Source organism: Monomorium pharaonis, chromosome 1, assembly GCF_013373865.1.
Source record: "Monomorium pharaonis isolate MP-MQ-018 chromosome 1, ASM1337386v2, whole genome shotgun sequence".
In the NCBI taxonomy this organism is placed as follows: domain Eukaryota; kingdom Metazoa; phylum Arthropoda; class Insecta; order Hymenoptera; family Formicidae; genus Monomorium; species Monomorium pharaonis.
In genome coordinates, this window is record NC_050467.1 from 18,275,257 (window position 1) to 18,296,100 (window position 20,844).

Sequence of the window (20,844 nt, forward strand, 5' to 3'; positions counted from 1 at the left end):
GTACATTGTGTCTTTTGCAAGATGTGCTAAAAATCTATAACAATTAATATGTTAAAAGTATTTGTACAAAGTATATTTTTAAAAACTCAACATTTATTAACAATTTATTTATTACTAATCAATGTTTATTTTAAATGTTTTTAAAAAATATCTCTATACGAGTACTTTTTATTGTATGAATTATATATTTTTATTATCAATAATATAATTTGAGACGTATCATACAATGATATATTTTAGAATTTATAGAGAAGAAAAACCACGAAAAATTCAACACAAACTTAATTCTTTTGTAAATATAAAAAACAGTATGATACTCATTAAAAAGTTATCTCCTAATTGCTTCAAGCTATAAATTAGGCAATTCAATTCAATTACAGAATAATTAATTATAACGCAAACGAATGGTCACTTTGATTCACGGATCCGCGCGCCGCCAGAAATCGCGCGCCGGCCACCATTTTGAAAACGTCGCGTCCTCTCGGCTCTGTCGCGTGGCGGCGACACTCGCTCGCTTCGGAGCAGTCGATTTGGAGCAGTGTGTGTTGGCAGGCGTTGTCGCTTGCGCCGACGTATGTATATACGTTGAAACGCTGCGTTCTATCCGCATCGCCGCCGCCGCCACCGCCGTCGGTGGCCAATTGCGGGATTCCGTTTCGCGTGCGTGTCTCTCGTCTCTCGGCGGTACACGGTGCGTCGTCGTACCTCGAGGATCGCGTCTTCGCGCGTGGTCGCCTTCACCGCGACTCCACCGTTCCCGTTGGTCGGTCCGTCGCTTGATAGTCACCATCGCCAGTTCAACACGAGCGAGCTCGGGACCGCGATATCTCTCCTCTCCCCTCCTACGCCGAGGAAAAAGGAGTAAAAGGAGTCGTGTTGGTGTTATCTCGTGCGTGAACCGCGCGTTCATGGCGGTCATCCGCGACCCGTGAAGAAGATTATCGGAATCGCCTGGCACGAATAAGCGACACACACACACACAATATATATATATAATATATTATATACACACACACACACACACACACACACACACACACACACACACACACACACACACACACACACACACACACACACACACACGCAGATACATACACACACGTACATTCACGCAAGTGAACACCTAACCAGCGGACTGCCGAGAGTGCCGAGTGACACACAGTTGATACGAGCTGCTGTGTTTTGGGTAAAAAATGTTACCCCGCCGATTTGCCGCGATATACGGCGAGGGCTCGTAGTGAGTAGCCGCGTCATTCGTTGCCGTCGCCGTCGAACGCCTTGAATTCCGCGTCCTCCGCCCGGACGTCCCGGCGTAGCTCTCGGTTCTCTCTCTCTCTCTCTCTCTCTTTCTTCGGCGTGACACGTCCCGTCGAGCTTCCCGTTCTCGCGCGCGGACGGCCACGATCCCTACCTTCTGCACGTCTACGTCGCGCGTCGCTACTCGAAGCGTGATCAGGCCATCCAGGTAACGGACGTCGCTACCACGATAGGATGATCAACATGGAAACGGACAAGATTATCGACGACGCGAACGCGAGTCTGCAGGTGAGTCCCTTGTCTTCTTGATAATCCCCGTAGAAAAAGGGGGGAAAAAAGCCACCGCCATCTTGTGCCCCCTCGCAACCGAATCGTCAGACGTCGACACGTGTCCCGACGTGACGCTCGGTTTCGAGGCACAATGGGGTCTTTTCTAAATCGCGACGACCCGCACGTTCGCGACTCCGTCGTGCGTTCGACCAGTCGCACGACTATCGTCGTCTTACGTCACGATTCGGGCTGCGGATTTGGGGGTTATGGTTCTCAGCCCGGATATAAATTTCTCGGAAATTTTGGGAGGGGAAAAGGTTTCCTTTAAATAATGCCTTTACTGTCCTCTGCGTCAACAATTTTGATTTCTTTTATATTTAAGAGCTTTAACAAGTAAATAATCAATAATGTTTGTTGTTATTACAGTTGCATTTTTCCGTATTTTTTAAAAGAAAAAAAAATTCAATCATCTTAGCGCTACGATCTTATTTCAATATTTAACGTTTCGCAAATCAAAATATTCTTCAAGACAGGAATGTTCTTCCGTCTCCGGACGTCTCTGGACACATCGGTCCCCTTTCCTTTTCCATTTTCTCAGAGGATGAACGCCGTCGCATCCACTCGTCTCGAGGATGAGTCGCCTGGGTTGCGTCCCGTTCTCGCGATTTAAATCGCGAGTCCTTGGTCCTTGGCTTTTTACAAGTCGATCACGCGACTGCGATTCGTAACGTGACGCACGTTGTACGTACCGGTAGGTGTGTTACAAATGTTTTGACATTCATTAGACGGCCGTCTTTCCTTTCCATGCCCGACGGCGGTGGTGGTTCGCCGACCGGTTCTCGTCGCGACGGCAAAAAAATATCGCGCTCCGTAATTCCAATGACTCTGCGTTTATTTTATATACTCATATCGTAGTAGATTTCGAATTGGATTTTACATTTTTTCTTATCCTCGTGGAAATCGAAGGCTTTGACGATTTCTAATCGCGCTCTCTAAATATAATGAAAAATCATAGGCTGAATTTTCACTCTAGAATGAATTGGAAAGAAAGAATTTTGGCTCTTGTTAAGGTAGTAAATTACTCGAAATATTGCACAAGTTCAATTCACAACTATTTTAGAGCGATGTTTCACTCTATGACATTTAAAAAGTTTAATCGTCTTTCCGCAAGATTCCTGTCCATTTCCATCAATGTAGATTAACTGTAATCTCGGTTTAACTCGCTCTTTATCTTTTTCTAGTTTCTAAAAAATTAAAAGAGGGTAAAGAGCAAGTTAATTCGAGATCAAAGTTAATCTACATTAGTAAAAATAAATAATAAGGCGATATTTATAGCCGAATCTTTTCAAAACTGTCTTAAAATGCTAATACAGCTCTGCGATTGGTCGATGACATCTCAATAAAGTATTCAAGACAGTTTTAAATACAAGGACTATTAATACTGATCTTAAGGGGAGCAAATTACCGACATTTTTTAAATTAGAAAATACAAAAAGAATTTGTAAATGGTAACATATTAAAACTTTTTTTGAATTATAAAAATTTCCCTTTTATTATTAACATGAAATCGCCCTTCGTCTTCTTCATTTTTGTTACGTTCTTTGTGTAAAAGATTTTGGACTTCCAAAAACTCTGTAAAACTTCCAAGATTTAAAAATATTTTTTAATAAAAAAAATCGACGATTCGCCACTCAAGACTTGACAGTTCCGAACATTCATTTTTTCACGTTTATTCGATTAAGAATAAAATTCCTTTAAAAAAAATCAGAAATTCTCGAGGAATTACTGTGCACACGAAACGTCAACTCGATAACTTTTATTTCTTGCTTCGCTCGTCCTTCGAGTGTCCACTCGTGCGTTTCAATCGTCCGTTTCTCGTCCAATTCGCGGACAGATTGATTTTAGTAACCCGGCCGCTCGCAATTAATCCATGCAGCGCAACAATGCGCCTCTACTTTATTACGTTATTGCACGTGCACGCGATGGCAGCTCCGGACGAGCGGATGTATACGTGCGGACCGGAGCTTTGATAACAGTGGTCACTCCGCGTAATTACGCGCATTAGCTTGCGCCGCGATATCCGCGTCACCGGAAGCGCACCTACGACTTCTTATCCCGCGACGACTCGGACGACAGTCGTCCCTCCCACACTCTCGTTGCGCTCGTAAATCATGCATTTGCCCTAAACGAGCTTGCCACGCATGCCCGCGTATCCCACCACGATGGAAAAATATGCGAGATTTCATTCTGCGAACGGGGGAGAAAAAAGGGTAGCGAGATAGCGAGCGATTTGAATGACATGTTTTTATAACTAGCTTTGAAATATATTTTTTTTAATACAAAATCTGTACACGTATCGAGAGGTACAATTTTTATTAAGGTATGCACTAGGAAAAATATTTTGGTCTTATGAAGCAAATTTTTTTATTGACATAGTTTATTGTATTTTTATGAGTAATAATGTTCTTAACAAAATATTTGTTTATATTAATTAGTTTTGCTGGGTACATTTTGGTTCATAAGACTAGAGCTTTTTTCCTAATGTGTAATTAAAGAGAGCAGTGCAAATATGTAGTTAACCAGACGATGTCTTTATCTCTTTTTCATAATACAGATTTAAATCTTTAAAACGATCTTTATGCGGAGAGAAATTCGAGCGACGTGTTCCAAAACATTGAATCTTTAAAAATCACAGGGGAGAGCACGACGAACAAATCGATTAGAATTTTCTTCGGGATGATTATCTCTAATAAATTAAACGACAATGATAAATTTAATGTTGAATATTACGAAACAATTCTGACAAGTCACGTGTCTCGTTTCATAATGAAAACAGTTCCTTCACAGCATTAAATCTTTTACAAGTTTAATCCTGTTACGCCGTGTGTTCGCGGCTTAGCGTGCAATTTCCATACGTCCTATAAATAACGAAAGCTATTTCAATACGTGCGAACGGACTTTTATCGTGCCTGACGATGATAGAGAAAGGGGGGAGGAAGAGAGGAAGACAGGAACAAATCTCGATCCTTGAACGAGAAGGTCCCGCGAATTTGCCTACGTCCGATATCCACGGACGTTTATTGTTCTCGGCTGGTTAACATACGATACAACAAGTTGATATTCCAGCTGAGACACTTCCGTAATCCTATCGGCGAAGCTATATTCTCTGCCATGTAAATCAAAGGACTTGGATCAATGAACTTGGAAACCTAAGAACTCTTTTATCCTTTTGATATAATGAATTATCTGCTCTTGTAAGGTTTATCGTGTCAACTATATATGTTATGTCGGGAAATAGTCACCTAGTTTTCTTTTTATAAATGATCATCTGATGCTTTTTATACTCTAATTAAAAGTTACTCTAAATTATATGTCGTATATTATTAAATGTTTCATAATTTATTACTATTTTCATAATTTATTACTATTTTCAGATTATTATGTATATATGGCTGAATTACTGACATCCCAAATACCAAAAATTTGATCTGAAATTTTTTTTTATTAGAAGACTAAAGTTTTGCTTTTAATAAATATTTAATTTTAATAAAATATTTTAATAATAAATAGACTCTTTTTTTCCTTTAAAAATTCGAATAAAATTAAATACATAATTGTATACATATAATATTTATACAATTATATAATATGTATAAATATTATACATATTAATATATTATGTATAAATTTATATATTCGAAAAAAGAGCATTTAAGATGTATTTTCGTATTTGAGATATTATTACTAATTGGGTCATTTATCGTATGTTTGTTTAATATCTTCTAAAAAAGGAAAAAGAAATAAAATAAATATGGATTTTTGATCAATGAAGAAAACTGTTGTAACTGCACTTTTTCTCGCTGTTGGGGGTTGTTAAAAATTATCCTAGGTGACTGTTCCCGGATTATAAAGGTTACTTCTCCTAAATAAATTGTAAAAGTTGTTGTCTACCGGATTATAAGTTTTGGACACACATTTTGTGCACACGCAGATTTACAAACGTGAGAAAAAGTTACTCCGCCGTCAGAAGAAGTTTCGAAAGAGACTATTCAACAACTTGTATTTCTATCTTACTTTGTAGTTGCAATTTGCAATAACGTGCAGATTCTAATTTTACGTTTTACAGTTATTAATATTTGATTCGAATTCTGGCTCGATGTCTCGGTGACCTGTAGATGTTAATGAACTTTACGTTCCTATGAACTGTCGAAAAAAGAACGTTCATGATAACGGTAGCGAATTTCACCGTTTCGCCAGAGTAGTTTAGATTTTTCTGTTGTTCGCATCCTTCATCTTTCCGTTTGTAAGACGGATATTTGTATTATATCGGTGTAAGAGTTAATAGATAACCAGGAAGTTGCGACTTTGCACTTATATGCGAAAACACACATACACACACTAACGTCAATCGTTTGTGTTATCAAAATTCTATATTTTCAGTACAAATCGAAATATAAATATTTTTTATTACAATAATTGTTATAATTCATATAGTACACACGAAAAAAATCACTTTTAATTATACAAATTTCTACTAACTTTTACTGCTAATTGTAAGCCTTTTAATTTATTAAGATGGAAAAAAAACAGTATTACAATCTAAATGTTTGACTTTAAGATTCGAATAATTAGAAACAATACGATTTAATTTTTTTAAAATCTTCTTTAAACAGTTTCTCTGAACATTTTCCTTAGCATACGTCGATATGTCGCATTTAACAACACGCTCTTAAGGATATAATGATAGCTCGAAGAGATACAGCAGGATGTGGGAACATTATAGTAAATTGGGTTGTTCTAAAGCAAAGTGCAATATTTGTAGTAATAATAAAACGTTTATAAATTATTATTTGAAAGTACATTTATATCTATAAATACATAAAATATTCAATGAAGATCACATAAGATTACAAAATAATATGGACTTACTGATGATATTTTAACAAAGAAGAGTTATTTGTTCTAAAATGGAACAATTGTTATAAGCTTATTGTTTACTAGATATAAAAAAGCATGCTTACAGGAGTATCTAATACGATAACACACATCTACAAGTAGTCATTGAGATAATAAGAAAAAATTGCTAACTCCTGGATATCGCCATATGTCAACTGACATAAAATTATACAGAGTAATATAAAGTGCAAACATTGCAATATAGTACTAATACTATGAAATTTATGGAATAGATGGCTTCTCATATCTTATTTGGCTACAATTCATAATATAAAAGAATCAAGCTCTCAAGAAAACTTTAATTAAAAATTTTTGATGAATAATTGCTCGCTTTGCATTGTTACATAAGATAAAGCAATTCCACAATTGACTCGTCAATTTACTTACAAACATATAAATTACCAATTGCTTTATTATTTACTTATTAATTAATTTAATCCAATTAAGTCATTGAGATAATAAAAAATAATAATATTATTTACTTATTAATTAATTTGAATTTTCTTGATATCAATGTATCTGTTAATTTTTGCATCACGTCTTATATAATTTATACAAATGTATTAAGATCATCATCATCTCCATATACGTATTAGAATACATACAAACATTATAATTGGTATTATTTTAAATAATTATTGTCCGCAAATTCAAACGTACAAATTATTTGTTTAATTCAATTGTTAGTATTTTGATTTAATGTCCGTATTGCATTACTATAGTTTATTATATATATATATATATATATATATAATATTAATATTTTAGACACAAAATATATTATTACAGTCTTTAGAAACGATTTTTAATCATACTAAAGATAATTACAATGTTATTGTATTAAAAAAAATATAAATAATTATTTTTAGATATCGTGCTTTAGATACGTTTGTGTTGAAAATTGATATGCACTTCAATTATTAACGTAAATATCAAAATTCCACATTTTATTATGTAATTAATATGATCATATTTTTAAGAAAACGTAGTGATTTATTTAATTCTTAATTAAACATAATTTATTATAATGTAGGATTTATTCCGCATCTCATTTATCACTTTGACTATTTGTATTAAATACGAGGAATAAATTATTCTTAACCAAGTGCTATCTTTTATGGATTATTAAAACTCAACATAGATCTCTTCCTACTTGCAATCGTACTTTCACTTGCATTTCGTTATTTTGATAAATGCATGCGTATCACAGACAGAAAGTCAAAGAAAAACATATAACTATTTACTAAATGCATTATAACTATTATGTATTGTTTGAATCGTATCACACTGATAATCACACCCTTGAATACGAAAAGCTTTTGTTGCATACACTTTTAGGTGGCGTATTCCTTTTTAGGCTTGACGGTTCGAATCGAGTCGAGATAAAAGGCGTCTCGAGAACATCGTGCTTGACCCTGAACTCGCAATATAAGATCACCGATGGAACTTAGTGCGCGAGATCGATCTCTTTGTTCGTCACGTTTAAACAATTTCCCTTTTTGAGAGAGAAAGAAATGTTTCCGGGTCAAAACTTTAAATATTATTTATCTTAGACTCGTAGAAATTTTCTAAATCACATACGACATAATCTCTATGAGGTATTCGGACGTTCTGTTTCAATGATTCAAGAGGTTTAAGTACTTTAAAGTACCGCGAAAGTACTGACTGTTTTCATTTTATTCAAGGCATTTCTTTTTTTTTTTGGTCCCTTAAAAAAGAAGACTCACGGTCTTATAAATTTCGGCACCTGTCTTAGGTAGTGTTTTAGGAGCTCGGATATTTGTGCGATGCGTCAGACAATTGTTAATTTGAATGCTTCTTTTACGCTTTCTAGCGTCACGAAGCGGACTGACCGGCGTCTCTTAGACCTTCAGAAGTTGCCGACCTCTTTGTGCCAGAATAGACGAGCGAATACGGAGCAAAATTTGTTTTGTGATTCATTCCACGAAATCGTACGTTTCGGTCTTGCGACATTACTTCCCCTTGTGAACGCGCATTCAGAGCATTTAAAAAAAAACCAACGATTCGGAGTTTCGTCTCGGAACACACTTGCGGGGCAATTCATTAAAAGTGTACTGCAAGCGTTGAATATAAACACGTTCAAATTAAGCAATTGAGAACAGAAAGCGAAGAATCATTAAAACCAAACGTATTGAATATCTTAAACGAAAAGAACGTATACTCGCATGCAGATAATTTTATTATTTTTATTACGTTTTGTGTACGAAGTAATTGATAATAGATGAATTTGATGCTTTTGCAACGATCTTTCTTATCAAAAAATAGAATATTAAAAAAAATATATATATATACGTTAGAAAAAAGTTTATCTCTTTCATATCTATGCCGTTTTAATTTCTAAACTTTCTAGAGAAGAGGGAATTCGAGTCACATAATACCGACATACTTAAAAAAAATTACGAAAGAGAACGAGGCGACCGATTTTCGGGAAAAGATTACCTCTTCTTTTTTTTTTAGTAGGAAAGGAAAGCCAGTCGATTCGCCACAATCGTTTCTTATCGGACACCCAGTACACTCGCACTTTGGTCGTGTCAAGAGACGCGCGGGGACGCGACATCCCCAGGAAGACAAAAGAATCAGGAGAGCGTAGATTCGACACGAGTTCGCGATACCGTTATGCTGGGAGCACTCGAAGCGTTTTCAGGTGATCGCACTGCTGGCACATCCAGACCGCCGCTAGCTAGACTCGTTTTTCTGTATTGCGTTTACAATAACGGAGGGAGAGACACAACTGTCGCGGGATCCGCCTTTTGGAAGGGGGACTTCACAATAGATTGACGCTAATACGGTTTTCATCCGGACGAAAATCATATTCCGAACTTCCGAATGCTGGCCGAACCTGGCCTCGATGACTAACGGGAGAAAATATTTTGACGACAATCAAAATTTCTAGAATAACGAGTGATAATTTTGCGTTTTAACTCACGCTCCATTTTCTAGAAGAAAATAATATATCGCCACAGAAATCGATTCTTTTTAGAAAGTCGAATTCCGTTGGTTTGAAATCTAATTAGTGTAAAAATAAGTTGGTGCTCAATCGTTATTTCTGCAATACAAGAGCTCAGCTTTCATTAGCGAGTGTTTGTAACACGATATTGTGATGATGTTTCAGAAATAGGAATAATAAAATCGCTTCTTAATTCATTTCTTAAAGAAAATAGCACACTGAAAAAAAAGTAATATATTCAATAAGATATGTAGTTGCGGGCTGCCAATTACAGATATACTCAATACAACAATATATGCTATTGCAGTATCAACATTGTACTTGCATTAATAGCAAATATTATTGTATTGAGTATTTTATGTAGTTGGCAGCCCGCAATTACTGGCTATATTACTTTTCTTTCTGTGTACTGTTCTCGACCTGGAAATAAAAGAGACATCGCGGGGAATCGACTTGATTTTGATTTTTAATGTTCAGATTGCGTTAATAGCTTCTCGTCGAAATTTAATTCGCAATGTAAAGAGAATTGCTACTCGATCGCCGTTTTTTTTTTGCAATGCGAGAGCTTAGCTTTCATTAGCAAGTGTTTAACGTGATATAGCTCTTTTATGACGGTTTTCACTTCCTGGGGTAGGGGAGACACGGCAAGTAGGTCAGACGCGAAATATACATTTTCGCATTATTGTACGTCGACTAATACAAATCGCTGACGACGGTCTTAGAATATATAAAAATGGATCTTCGTACGTGACACACTTATGCCGGCACACAGAAGAAACGCTAAAAATTTATGCTATGCAGTGAATGCAGAACTGAAAATAATTTTGTTGAACCATTAAAATAATTATCATATTTGGGGCCGCCCAATTGATGGTTGATTGTTGGAATGTTAAAACTTTTTGCAGCATTCTACATAATTGTCTCGATGGCGGAATTATTTTCAGATCTGCAGCTAAATGAATTTTTAGATTCTTTCCGCATGGAGACACGTGCGACTTACGAGATATATATATTGTCCGCGTAGAAACGTTCTACATGATGCCCTAGAATCGTCGAGAAGCAGACACTTGGCGTTTCGTAAAGATTTAAAATCGGAAAAGCGTCAACTTCTTCTCCTTCAACATTCGGGATTGTAACAGATAAATTGTTAAAGTTCTTTTGAGAACCTATAACACGTTTCGTTTTATTTTTCCGTCCTCGAAGCTTAGAAATGCCGCGAAGAAGCTCTTCATTCGCAAAGCGAAGCCTGTAACTCGAGAGGCATTAACACCCGTCGAGCACTTTCGCTGACAAAGATCAACCGGAAATTTCACGAGGGACTAACGCTTACGTGTCCACGATTCCGCCGAATTCTGGGGCACCTTGTGTAAAACGCCGCGTCAAGTGAAGTTGAGAAACGGAACCGCAAACGTTGTGTGAAAACGCTAATACCAAAGCGTGCATCTCGAATAATAGTCCTTTTTTTTTTGGTTTACACACCATGTCTCTCGCGCGTTAGAAGATTCTCTCGTGTCGGCGTTCCTTGCCGCATTCGTGCACTTTCTCCGCGTGCAAACGTAATCCTTCGATTAAAAAAATATTGCCGACTCGGTTGCGCCTCTCTCTGTGTTTCTTTCATATCAATCCTAACGGTAAAAATATTTGCTGCTCGTCAAGATTCATTGCTCGGTAGGATCGATAGCTTTTTTCTTATTGATCCCGGAAAAAATCCATTGTTGTAAGCGAAGTAGAAATATGCTTAAATCCGAAAAGATAGAGCAATCAATTTAAGATGTGGTTTTGTATCTCGAGAAGGACAGATATCAGAGAAGACGAACACATAATTTATTGAAATTCGTGTACGCGAATTTATTACGTCAAATTCGTCTTCCGTTTTTCTTTATCGTAGCCGTGTTTAATATCCCGAGAGCGAAGTAGTGTTAAATATGAGACGTTGAAATTATATTAACGCTAATGCACGAGTTGCTATGTGACATTCATTAGTTAATTTGATTTAATCTGATCTAATCTAATCGAACTGTTGGGTAACGTGACAATTTCAGATTAAATTTTAACATGAAGTTGACAATTGCTTATAAGCGTGTTTTTCTGATAGGAAAAAATATCTAATATTTTTTAGTGATATAATTTATAATTTATATATTGTGTGTGTATATACGAATACATATAGTATTAATAATTATATTAACGAAAAAATTATATGTTAATGTTCACATACAATTTTTCTGGCAACATAATCTACATTAAATATATTAGGCGCGAATGTAATGCTTATTTTATTTTGTCATAACGTAAAATATTGTTTATTTTTTCTAACTCACTTTCTCTCTGTCTCGCTCATTTGCTCTCGCTTATATTCTCTCACTCTAAATAATTGAATTTTTTTAACGCGTTGCTTATATTGTAAGAAAGATCTTTGTAAAGGATATATGCGAAGATCAGGCTTGATCAATAAGTTCTTACGTTCTATTTCTAGCTATGTATAGTTATGTCGAAGTATAATATACTCTTGACGATATCCCTTATAGTGATATCACGACTAACATTATCGGATTATCGGGCATTTACGACAAATGCAAACGATAAGGACAGCGCAAACAGTGAAAGTTCAAACGTGTGCGACTACTTTCTTTCGTGAAAAATGCGTTTATGCTCATTTATGCGCATTTATGCCGCGTGTCAGAAAATTTCTATCTAAAACCCGATTAGTCATCCGCTTGAATCACTACGTCGACAAACTTAATGACGATCGTATAAATTTAGGTCATATTCTCTTGGCGTTAGAGAGAGAGAGGGGGGGGGGAGCGAATTCATACAATTGTGTTTATATTTATCGCGGATCGATCGCGTCAGTTTTGTTTAATTTTGACCGGCATACTATACTTATCCCGAAACAACTTTAGCTCGTTTTTGTCGAAATAATTAAAGTCGCGAGACTGAAAATATCTGTTTGTTCACGTGTGTCGCTTGAAGTATGATTACCGGTGATTACGGTATTAACGAGAAAGACGAGGTGCTCGGCACAAAACCGTAATCGGGACGCGCGTAAACGATTTAATTTATAAGAACCCTCGTACATACGATGTACGAGCGAGAGAGAATGGAGCGAGAGAGGTCAAGAACCCGGTACCTCGCTCTACCTCAAGATGCATCCGCGCGATTCTAGTTTTGTAAATGTAGGTTTAATCTCACCTTAAACGATCGGTGATTTGCATCAAGTTTTCAGACTCAATTCGCACTTGCAATTTTATTTTGCATTTTATTATATTTTGTATATTTATCTATAATTACACACACACACACACACACACACACACAAAATGTGTGTGTTATTCGTGTACTTTTATTCTTTAGATAGAATACTTGAATAATACAGTTTGTATTTTTTATATGCCACTAGAATTTTTAGATACAATTTCTGAGCATCTTGGAATCTTATAATGCGAATTATAAAAATGTGTGCTTTATTTATTATTAGCTCATTCTACAAGGTGATATCGCGCAATATCGAATTTTATTTAAAGCTCTTAGGTGAATTTCAAAACGTAGTTTATTTCGTTTTTTTTTTTTAATTAATTATTTCTCTCGTTATATCAATGATATATTGCTTTCGAGCAACGATTTAATGCTTTTCAGCGGTATTCTTAATCCTAAAGTTAATTTCGGAGAAATTTAGATGAGCTGTCTGATGATTCTTGTGAAATATGATTAGCATATTTTGTGACGTATTTATATCTTTATTTCGAGCGATAAGCGAGACTGACGAAAATACATTTGCATTTTGGCAGGAAATCGATTATCTCTATTTCTTCTTTCTCGAGTAGGGCAACCTATAAATATAATTAAAGATCTTTGTATTTTCTGTTTGTTGTGTGTGCATGCGGATTTTTTATTATTGATAACAACGTGTTTTCAGCATTAATTTTTCGCAATTTAGATGTGAAGACGATAGAAATCTCGCTGTTTTACATCATGTCTTTCGACACTTTACATTTCTTAACAACGCGATAAAATTAGCGCTTTCCTGCGTTTGTTCTCAATTGTTAACGTTAAAATTGCGAAAAATTGCAGTCGCGTTGAACGTTAGTTTACGAAACAAAAGGGAATTAAAAGACTTTGAATCTCTATGATATTTATTATCGTTATTTACAGTTATTACTGATTTTATGTCACTCATCTATATTACTGCATACGTTCATTAACGAGATAATGAAACTTTCTGTTTTTAGACAATTTATTAGAGAAGAAAAATAACCAGTAATTGTTCTCAATTTTTTTAGCTGTTTTACATTTATATTGCTTCGTCAACGAAAATAATTACGATATGATCAACTGCAGTGATGACAATGCACATCTTATTAATGGATTTTGGAAAATGATTACTCGATGACAGGTTTTTTTCAAAGCATATTGGAATTGCTACATGCCTTGTATAACTTTTGATTCTGATATATAATATCTATGTGATTAATCGCGAAACAACGATGTGTGCATCGATAAGATAATACACATTGTGCACAGTGTGATATTCTTAGTCGCGTTTATTTGCGCTCCGATTACATAGCAATAACGCGCTAATACAATAAGAGTAATCGTCATTATACGCGCGCATGTGTAAAAGATGTTAATAAAAGAATTTTATATATTCCACACACGAGAGAATATGTTACAATTAAATGATAAAATTTTGTCTCTTCTTGATTATTTTTAATTTATTAAAGAGGTATATAGACGAGTTAAAATATAAGATCTAACTTTGCGAATTTTTTATGAAAATTAAATGTGACATACAAAATAACATGATCTTTACAAATAAACACTTCTTACTTTACGTTTTTCCACAAAAATTTAGATCGCAAAGTTAGATCGATCTAAGTGTATATATTCTCTTAATGTGAGAGCAAGAATAAAAGCTTATTCTATAAATTACATTTCAAACTTTCATAAAATGATACATTTCGTTAAAATATTGTTACAGTACCCAATGACGATACTTTACGATCCTAGCTGTAAAAAGGAACCATCTACGGGAGTATCGACGCAGTACGGACAGGAAAAGGAGATTTGTATGAAACTGTTTGAGAGATGGAGCGAACCAGAGCAAGTGCAGTTTGTCGAACAGCTGTTAGCGCGAATGTGTCATTATCAGCACGGGCACATCAATGCGTATCTCAAACCGATGCTGCAGAGAGACTTTATTTCGCTTTTGCCAAGTGAGTAATCGGATACATACGTTTCACACTTAATGCACTTTATATACATTATTTGCACATGTCTTGAATGATATTTATATTTAAAGAGTAAGTATACACGGAGAAAAAAGTAATTGATTCAACAAAATGTGTAGTGGGCTGTCAACTACAGATATACTCAATACAATAATATATGCTATTGCAATATCAATAGGCACTGATCATATTCTACACAAAATTATTGTACACGATCAGAATATTTTACACAAATGTACTGTATACAAAAAAATTGTAGAAAAACTGCACAAGAATTATCCTTGAATTAAAAATTGCACGTGGATATATTGTGTGTAGAAACACTGTCCACTACACAGTTTTTTTACACACAATATATCCGTGTGTAATTTTTAATTCAAGGATAATTCTTGTGTACAGTTTTTCCACGTACAATTTTTTTGTGTACAATATATTTGTGTAGAATATTCTGATTGTGTACAATTATTTTGTGTAGAATATGATCAGTGCTTATCAACATTTTACTTACATTAACAGCAAATATTATTGTATTAAGTATATCTGTAGTTGGCAGCCCACAATTGCACATTTTATTGGATCAATTACTTTTTTTCTGTGTAGTTCTGCCAAATCCAAGCAAATCAATTCTTTAAAATCTGAGTTATGTTACCAAATCATTCTTTATCAATAGTGTCACATCGTAAACAGTTGTTTTTTTCCTCAAAATTTTGTTCTTATACTTATTATGTTATAAATAAATATATGTTGTAAAAAAATTATTATAAGTATTTACAAAATGAAAAGTTTTTGTTTCCTAAAAATTTAATTTTTTATAGATCCGTTTATCTTTTGTAAGACACTTTTTAATTGTATTTTTTACGATCAAATACATTACAGAAAAAGGATTGGACCATGTGGCAGAAAGTATTCTTTCATATCTTGATGCGAAGTCACTTGTCTCTGCAGAGCTAGTGTGCAAGGAATGGCACAGGGTTATCAGTGAAGGGATGCTTTGGAAGAAACTGATCGAGCGAAAGGTTCGAACCGATTCAGTTTGGAGAGGTCTAGCTGAGAGGAGAGGATGGTAAGCGGAAACTTATTATATATAAATTATTGAAACGTTTGAAATAGTCAAATATAAACATAATACATACGGAATGTATGTAAAATATTTCCTTACTTATCTTATAAAATTTGCTTTCAGGATAAAGTATCTCTTTAAACCGAAACCGGGCGAAGCACATCCTAATCACAACTTCTATAGATCCCTTTACCCAAAAATTGTTAAAGACATCGAGAGCATAGAGAATAACTGGAGAATGGGCCGATTCAACCTTCAAAGAATTAACTGTCGCAGCGAGAATTCGAAAGGCGTTTATTGTCTGCAATATGACGATCAAAAAATAGTTTCCGGGCTTCGAGACAATACGATTAAGATCTGGGACAGAAATACTCTGCAATGCATCAAGGTGTTGACCGGTCATACAGGTTCTGTGCTTTGTTTGCAATACGATGATAAGGCTATAATATCCGGTTCCTCGGATAGCACTGTAAGAGTTTGGGACGCTGCTACGGGTGAGATGGTCAATACATTAATTCATCATTGCGAGGCGGTACTGCATCTCAGATTTAACAACGGCATGATGGTTACTTGTTCAAAGGTCAGTCAAAGAAGAATGGTTTATTAAGCTGTCATTTTTGATAAATTTAAAAACTCTAATTATAAGCTTTAAAAATATATTTATATGAATACTAAAATTTATTCTGAAAATGCAAAAAATATTATAAATAAAAAAATTAATATATGTAAGGTACCTGTGCCCAATATGCCCCCCCCCCCCCTTAAGCTTTGAAGATTTTTGTAATTTTTTGATGAATACGAAATTAAAAAATAAGGGTCAGATTTAAAATAGGAAACATTTCTGAAATTACAAAAATATATATGAAATATTTTCAATTGTTTATATAAGTATAGTAAAGATTTTTTAAAAAGAAAGCACTTGGATCATGTTGATTATATATATACCCAATGTGGCCCAGCTATATATTTTCTTTTTTTTCGTAAATATTTTTAAAAAAATGCGAAATAACAAAATCAACATGTTTAATTAAGCATTTATTGACATACTGCCACAAAGCTTCAACTAACTAGAGAAAGACAAGAAATACCAATCAAAAATTTAACATTAAATGAAGAAACAGATATATTGTGTTTTTAGTAGTGTCCCTGGCCATAATGGTTTCAACACAAAAAGCTTTCTTTCTTTAATTATAATCAAGATGTTTTAATAAAAACCTAAAATAAATAGTGTTAGAAAGCATAAATAAAAAACTACAACAATATGAATTGTGGATATTTATAATTGTTACATGATAGTTACACAAAGCAAAAACTTACCTCTAAAATTTTAGATTCAGAAGGACGCAATTTGAACAAAGTGTGATTACAAGCTATAGAAAAGAGATATTGAGTCGTTAATTAGCATAAATATATCATATGATTTCCTGAGCAATATATTAGCATTATCTGTGAAATTCGTTGTGTAATTATTTAAAAATGGGAGGTGAGCCAATCTGGGTACATAACCATATTGGGTACACAGGTACCTTAGATGCTTAAAAAAGTGGATGTAGTCTCAAATTGCAACTTGAAAATATTATAACATGAAATATTACATATTTGGTATATCAGGGTTTTTTAAGTAAAGAATTAAGCAGTTCTTATTGAATAAATATAAAATGAGCTTCAGAATAATTACTTAATTAGATTCATATAAATAAAAGGAAAGGTAATAATACGATCTAATTAAGAGGATTAAAGAAGTACAAATAAATTTATTCTCAAGTGAATGAATAAAGAATAATTTGTAAATGATTAATATTTCACATTAATGTTTATATATTTTAGTAATTTTATTTGGATGGATTTTGTTACTAACGTTACTAACTTGTTACTAATTAAAGTTATTCTTTGCAGGATCGTTCAATAGCAGTCTGGGATATGACATCACAGACAGAAATCGCATTGAGAAGAGTATTAGTGGGGCATAGAGCAGCAGTGAATGTGGTTGACTTTGACGAGAAGTATATTGTTTCTGCTAGTGGTGATAGAACTATCAAAGTATGGAACACCTCCAATTGCGAATTTGTGCGAACATTGAACGGACATAAACGCGGCATAGCATGTTTGCAATATAGGGATCGCTTAGTAGTTAGTGGTAGTAGTGATAATACTATACGACTGTGGGACATCGAGTGCGGAGCTTGCTTGCGTGTTCTAGAAGGGCATGAAGAATTAGTGAGATGTATTCGATTCGATAGTAAGCACATCGTCAGCGGTGCTTATGATGGGTACGTATGTGAAAATCCGAATGTCGTATATAATACTAATTTTAAATGCACTTGCAAAATCACTTGTAAAATCACATGGTTTTAGCAAATATAATTTATATGTGTTATTATGTTTGATATAATTTTTTATTCTTATTCAGAAAAATAGTATGAATATTATACTTATAAAATATTATTTTTAAAGTGCAAAAAATTAAAAAAATTGTAACTAATATTGCATTACATATTGATATTTATATTAGATTTTACATTGATTTAGATTTGAATTGAAAGATGTTATTTTCGTGTAGAACTATTTTACAAATTGATATTTTCTTTTATTTTACTTTTTATTTTACAAACTGAAAGATACTGAACTCATATTTATTATGGCTTTACAGAAAAATCAAAGTTTGGGATCTTGTGGCAGCTTTGGATCCAAGAGCAGTTGCTAGTACACTGTGTTTGCGCACTTTAGTGGTAAGATATTTTCTCACGCATATATATTTTTTAATATATATTATAATTAGTTAACAATTTGTCGAGTATCATCCCATTCAGTAACAATTTTCATTCGTTACTAATCTTTTATTTATATTTATTGTAGGAGCACACTGGGCGTGTATTTCGTCTTCAATTTGATGAGTTTCAAATAGTTTCATCATCCCACGATGATACAATTCTAATTTGGGATTTTCTTAATTACAATCCCTCAAGCGGAAGTGTATGTAGTGGCCGCTTGCCGATGGATGGAGCGCCAAATCAAACCGATACTAGATCTCCTTCCCGTAAATATGCTAGATAGTTTATGCTAAAATTGGAATTTTTAATTTTTCTACGTTAATTATCAAATGCATATAAAAAATATTTTTTGATTTGTAGCATTTGAGTGACGCATCAATACGGAGATTCCTTTATTGTGATATAATTGTAAGTATATCATACGAATTATGCTTTCATAGGAGTAAGCCTTAGAAATAGTATAAATGTTTAGTATAAATCTAGTTTTATTTTTAAAAAATATATAAATAAATGCGTAATAACATAATAATAGCGTACATAATAATAAATAAAAATACATAAAAAAATAAATTTAGGAATATATTTTAAAAATACTCAGAAAATTAAAAAAAAAAACAAATTCTGTATTGCATTTGAAACTACAATATACACAAAAAATTTGGCAACAATTTTGTATTTGGATTAAAAATTATTTTAATAAGTAAAATGTGCTCTAATGGAAGCGTAATTAAGAAGTAATAACAAAAATCTAAATTTTTTTATGCAAGGTGATTAAAAATTTTTAACATAGTGCTTGCATAAAGATAGAACTGATTAAACTAAATGGAAAAGTTCTTTATTATCTTACGATTTTCGTAATAGTTAAGTTATTAATTTATAAAGATAGATGAATTCATTTGGCTTATTGTCAAATGCAAGTGTCAAAAATTTTCAGTCACTTGTATAAGTACTTTAAGTATTCAAGATGTTTTATGTAAAATTTTACTGCCATGCAAAAATTATTCTATGAATAAGCAAAATTCATATATTGATATTACTTATACTAAATATTGAAATATTGAAACATTGATACTTATACTAAAAATTGAAATTTTTCTCATGTTTTAAAATAATTTTTATTAACAAATAAAATTATAGGTTATTGTTAAATATAAAACTTTAATGTTATTTACACATCTTTTATATATTGTATTTTATTTTTTGAAATACAAATATTAACAATTCCTATTTTATTTTGCAGAGACGGGTAATACGTCTTTCATTGCATAATTTTGTGTTTCAGACAAGTGGTTAGTGAGTGAATCCAATGTGTTCACAACAATGTGTGCAAACAATAAAATATCCAATGAGTGTCCAATGTGAACAACAGTTACATATAGAAACATCTGAAGGAAAAGTTTGGTGGATCAATAACTTTGATTTGATTGTTTGCTGGAATAGCAAACGAAATTCTTCAACAAATAGGAAAGTAAAACGGACTGACTTGCGCGAAACTATAAATTATAATTTATATATGCGCTTGACGCACCGCGTTTAGGAACAGTATGTTTAAAGCTGCATAAATACATCCCATGGATGTAAACGATTGCTGTCGTTTGCTTTGGCCATATCTGGAATTCTTCTACGCTCTATGACATGATAGAAGTCAAGACCATTTCCTTACGGTAAAAAAGAATAAAAAGACTTAGAATACGTAGTGAACGTTTTTAGGGAGGCTGGATATTACACTTAATAAGACATTAGATGTACTATAGTAAAGGAAATTAATGATTTTTTTATATAATTAATTTATGCGATAAAAAAATGTAAAATGTTTGATTGGAGTACTTATCTTGTGTGAATGTGTAAAAAAATTACATGGGAGAATGCACTATCTTTTAAAAATAACTCGTAAAGCTATTTACCCATGTTTAAAATCATGGAAAAGAATTATTGATCGAGCGTATAATAGGTTTTTGTAGATACACACTCAAATTTTGTGAAATTTATTTAAAAAGCAAGTGAAGAGCCAACAACCTCTGCACAGCCAACATTTGGTATGATCCATTTGCATTTAAAGTATAAAAATTATTACATCAGAATGTATATATAAATATTATCATTATTATTATATTCAACTGAACAAATATAGTGTGTGATAAAATAATCTTTTAACTCTTGTAAAAAAGGAAAAGAAACGCTATTATTATAGATCTTGACTATTGATCTCGTTTAACTCATTTTATTTACATTTTGTATATTATAAGTTTCTCATTTGTATATTCTAAATTGTCAAAAGTTTACAAATATGTATTAATGCTTTTTTTCTAGGAGTATTAAATTTTTTACAAT

At 33.4% G+C, this 20,844-nt stretch overlaps 1 protein-coding gene across 1 annotated transcript; it reads left to right on the forward strand.

The window, feature by feature from the left end:
• The first annotated feature begins 201 nt into the window (after positions 1–201).
• Positions 202–20,715, forward strand: LOC105835128 (beta-TrCP). Its single transcript, XM_028192128.2, has 9 exons — positions 202–1,548; positions 14,433–14,667; positions 15,559–15,745; positions 15,866–16,322; positions 17,639–18,012; positions 18,393–18,471; positions 18,599–18,779; positions 18,874–18,921; positions 19,796–20,715. Exons 1-8 carry the CDS (start codon positions 1,495–1,497, stop codon positions 18,882–18,884), a joined length of 1,578 nt encoding a protein of 525 aa, XP_028047929.1. The 5' UTR covers positions 202–1,494; the 3' UTR covers positions 18,885–18,921; positions 19,796–20,715.
• Positions 20,716–20,844: the final 129 nt, after the last annotated feature.

Bases quoted from the DNA above. Each gene is read 5' to 3' on its own strand.
- LOC105835128 (XM_028192128.2), top strand. From the start codon at position 1,495: ATGATCAACATGGAAACGGACAAGATTATCGACGACGCGAACGCGAGT. The intron at 14,668-15,558 runs GTGAGTAATCGG...AATACATTACAG, and splicing joins CTTTATTTCGCTTTTGCCAA to AAAAAGGATTGGACCATGTG. The intron at 18,472-18,598 runs GTAAGATATTTT...TATTTATTGTAG, and splicing joins TGTGTTTGCGCACTTTAGTG to GAGCACACTGGGCGTGTATT.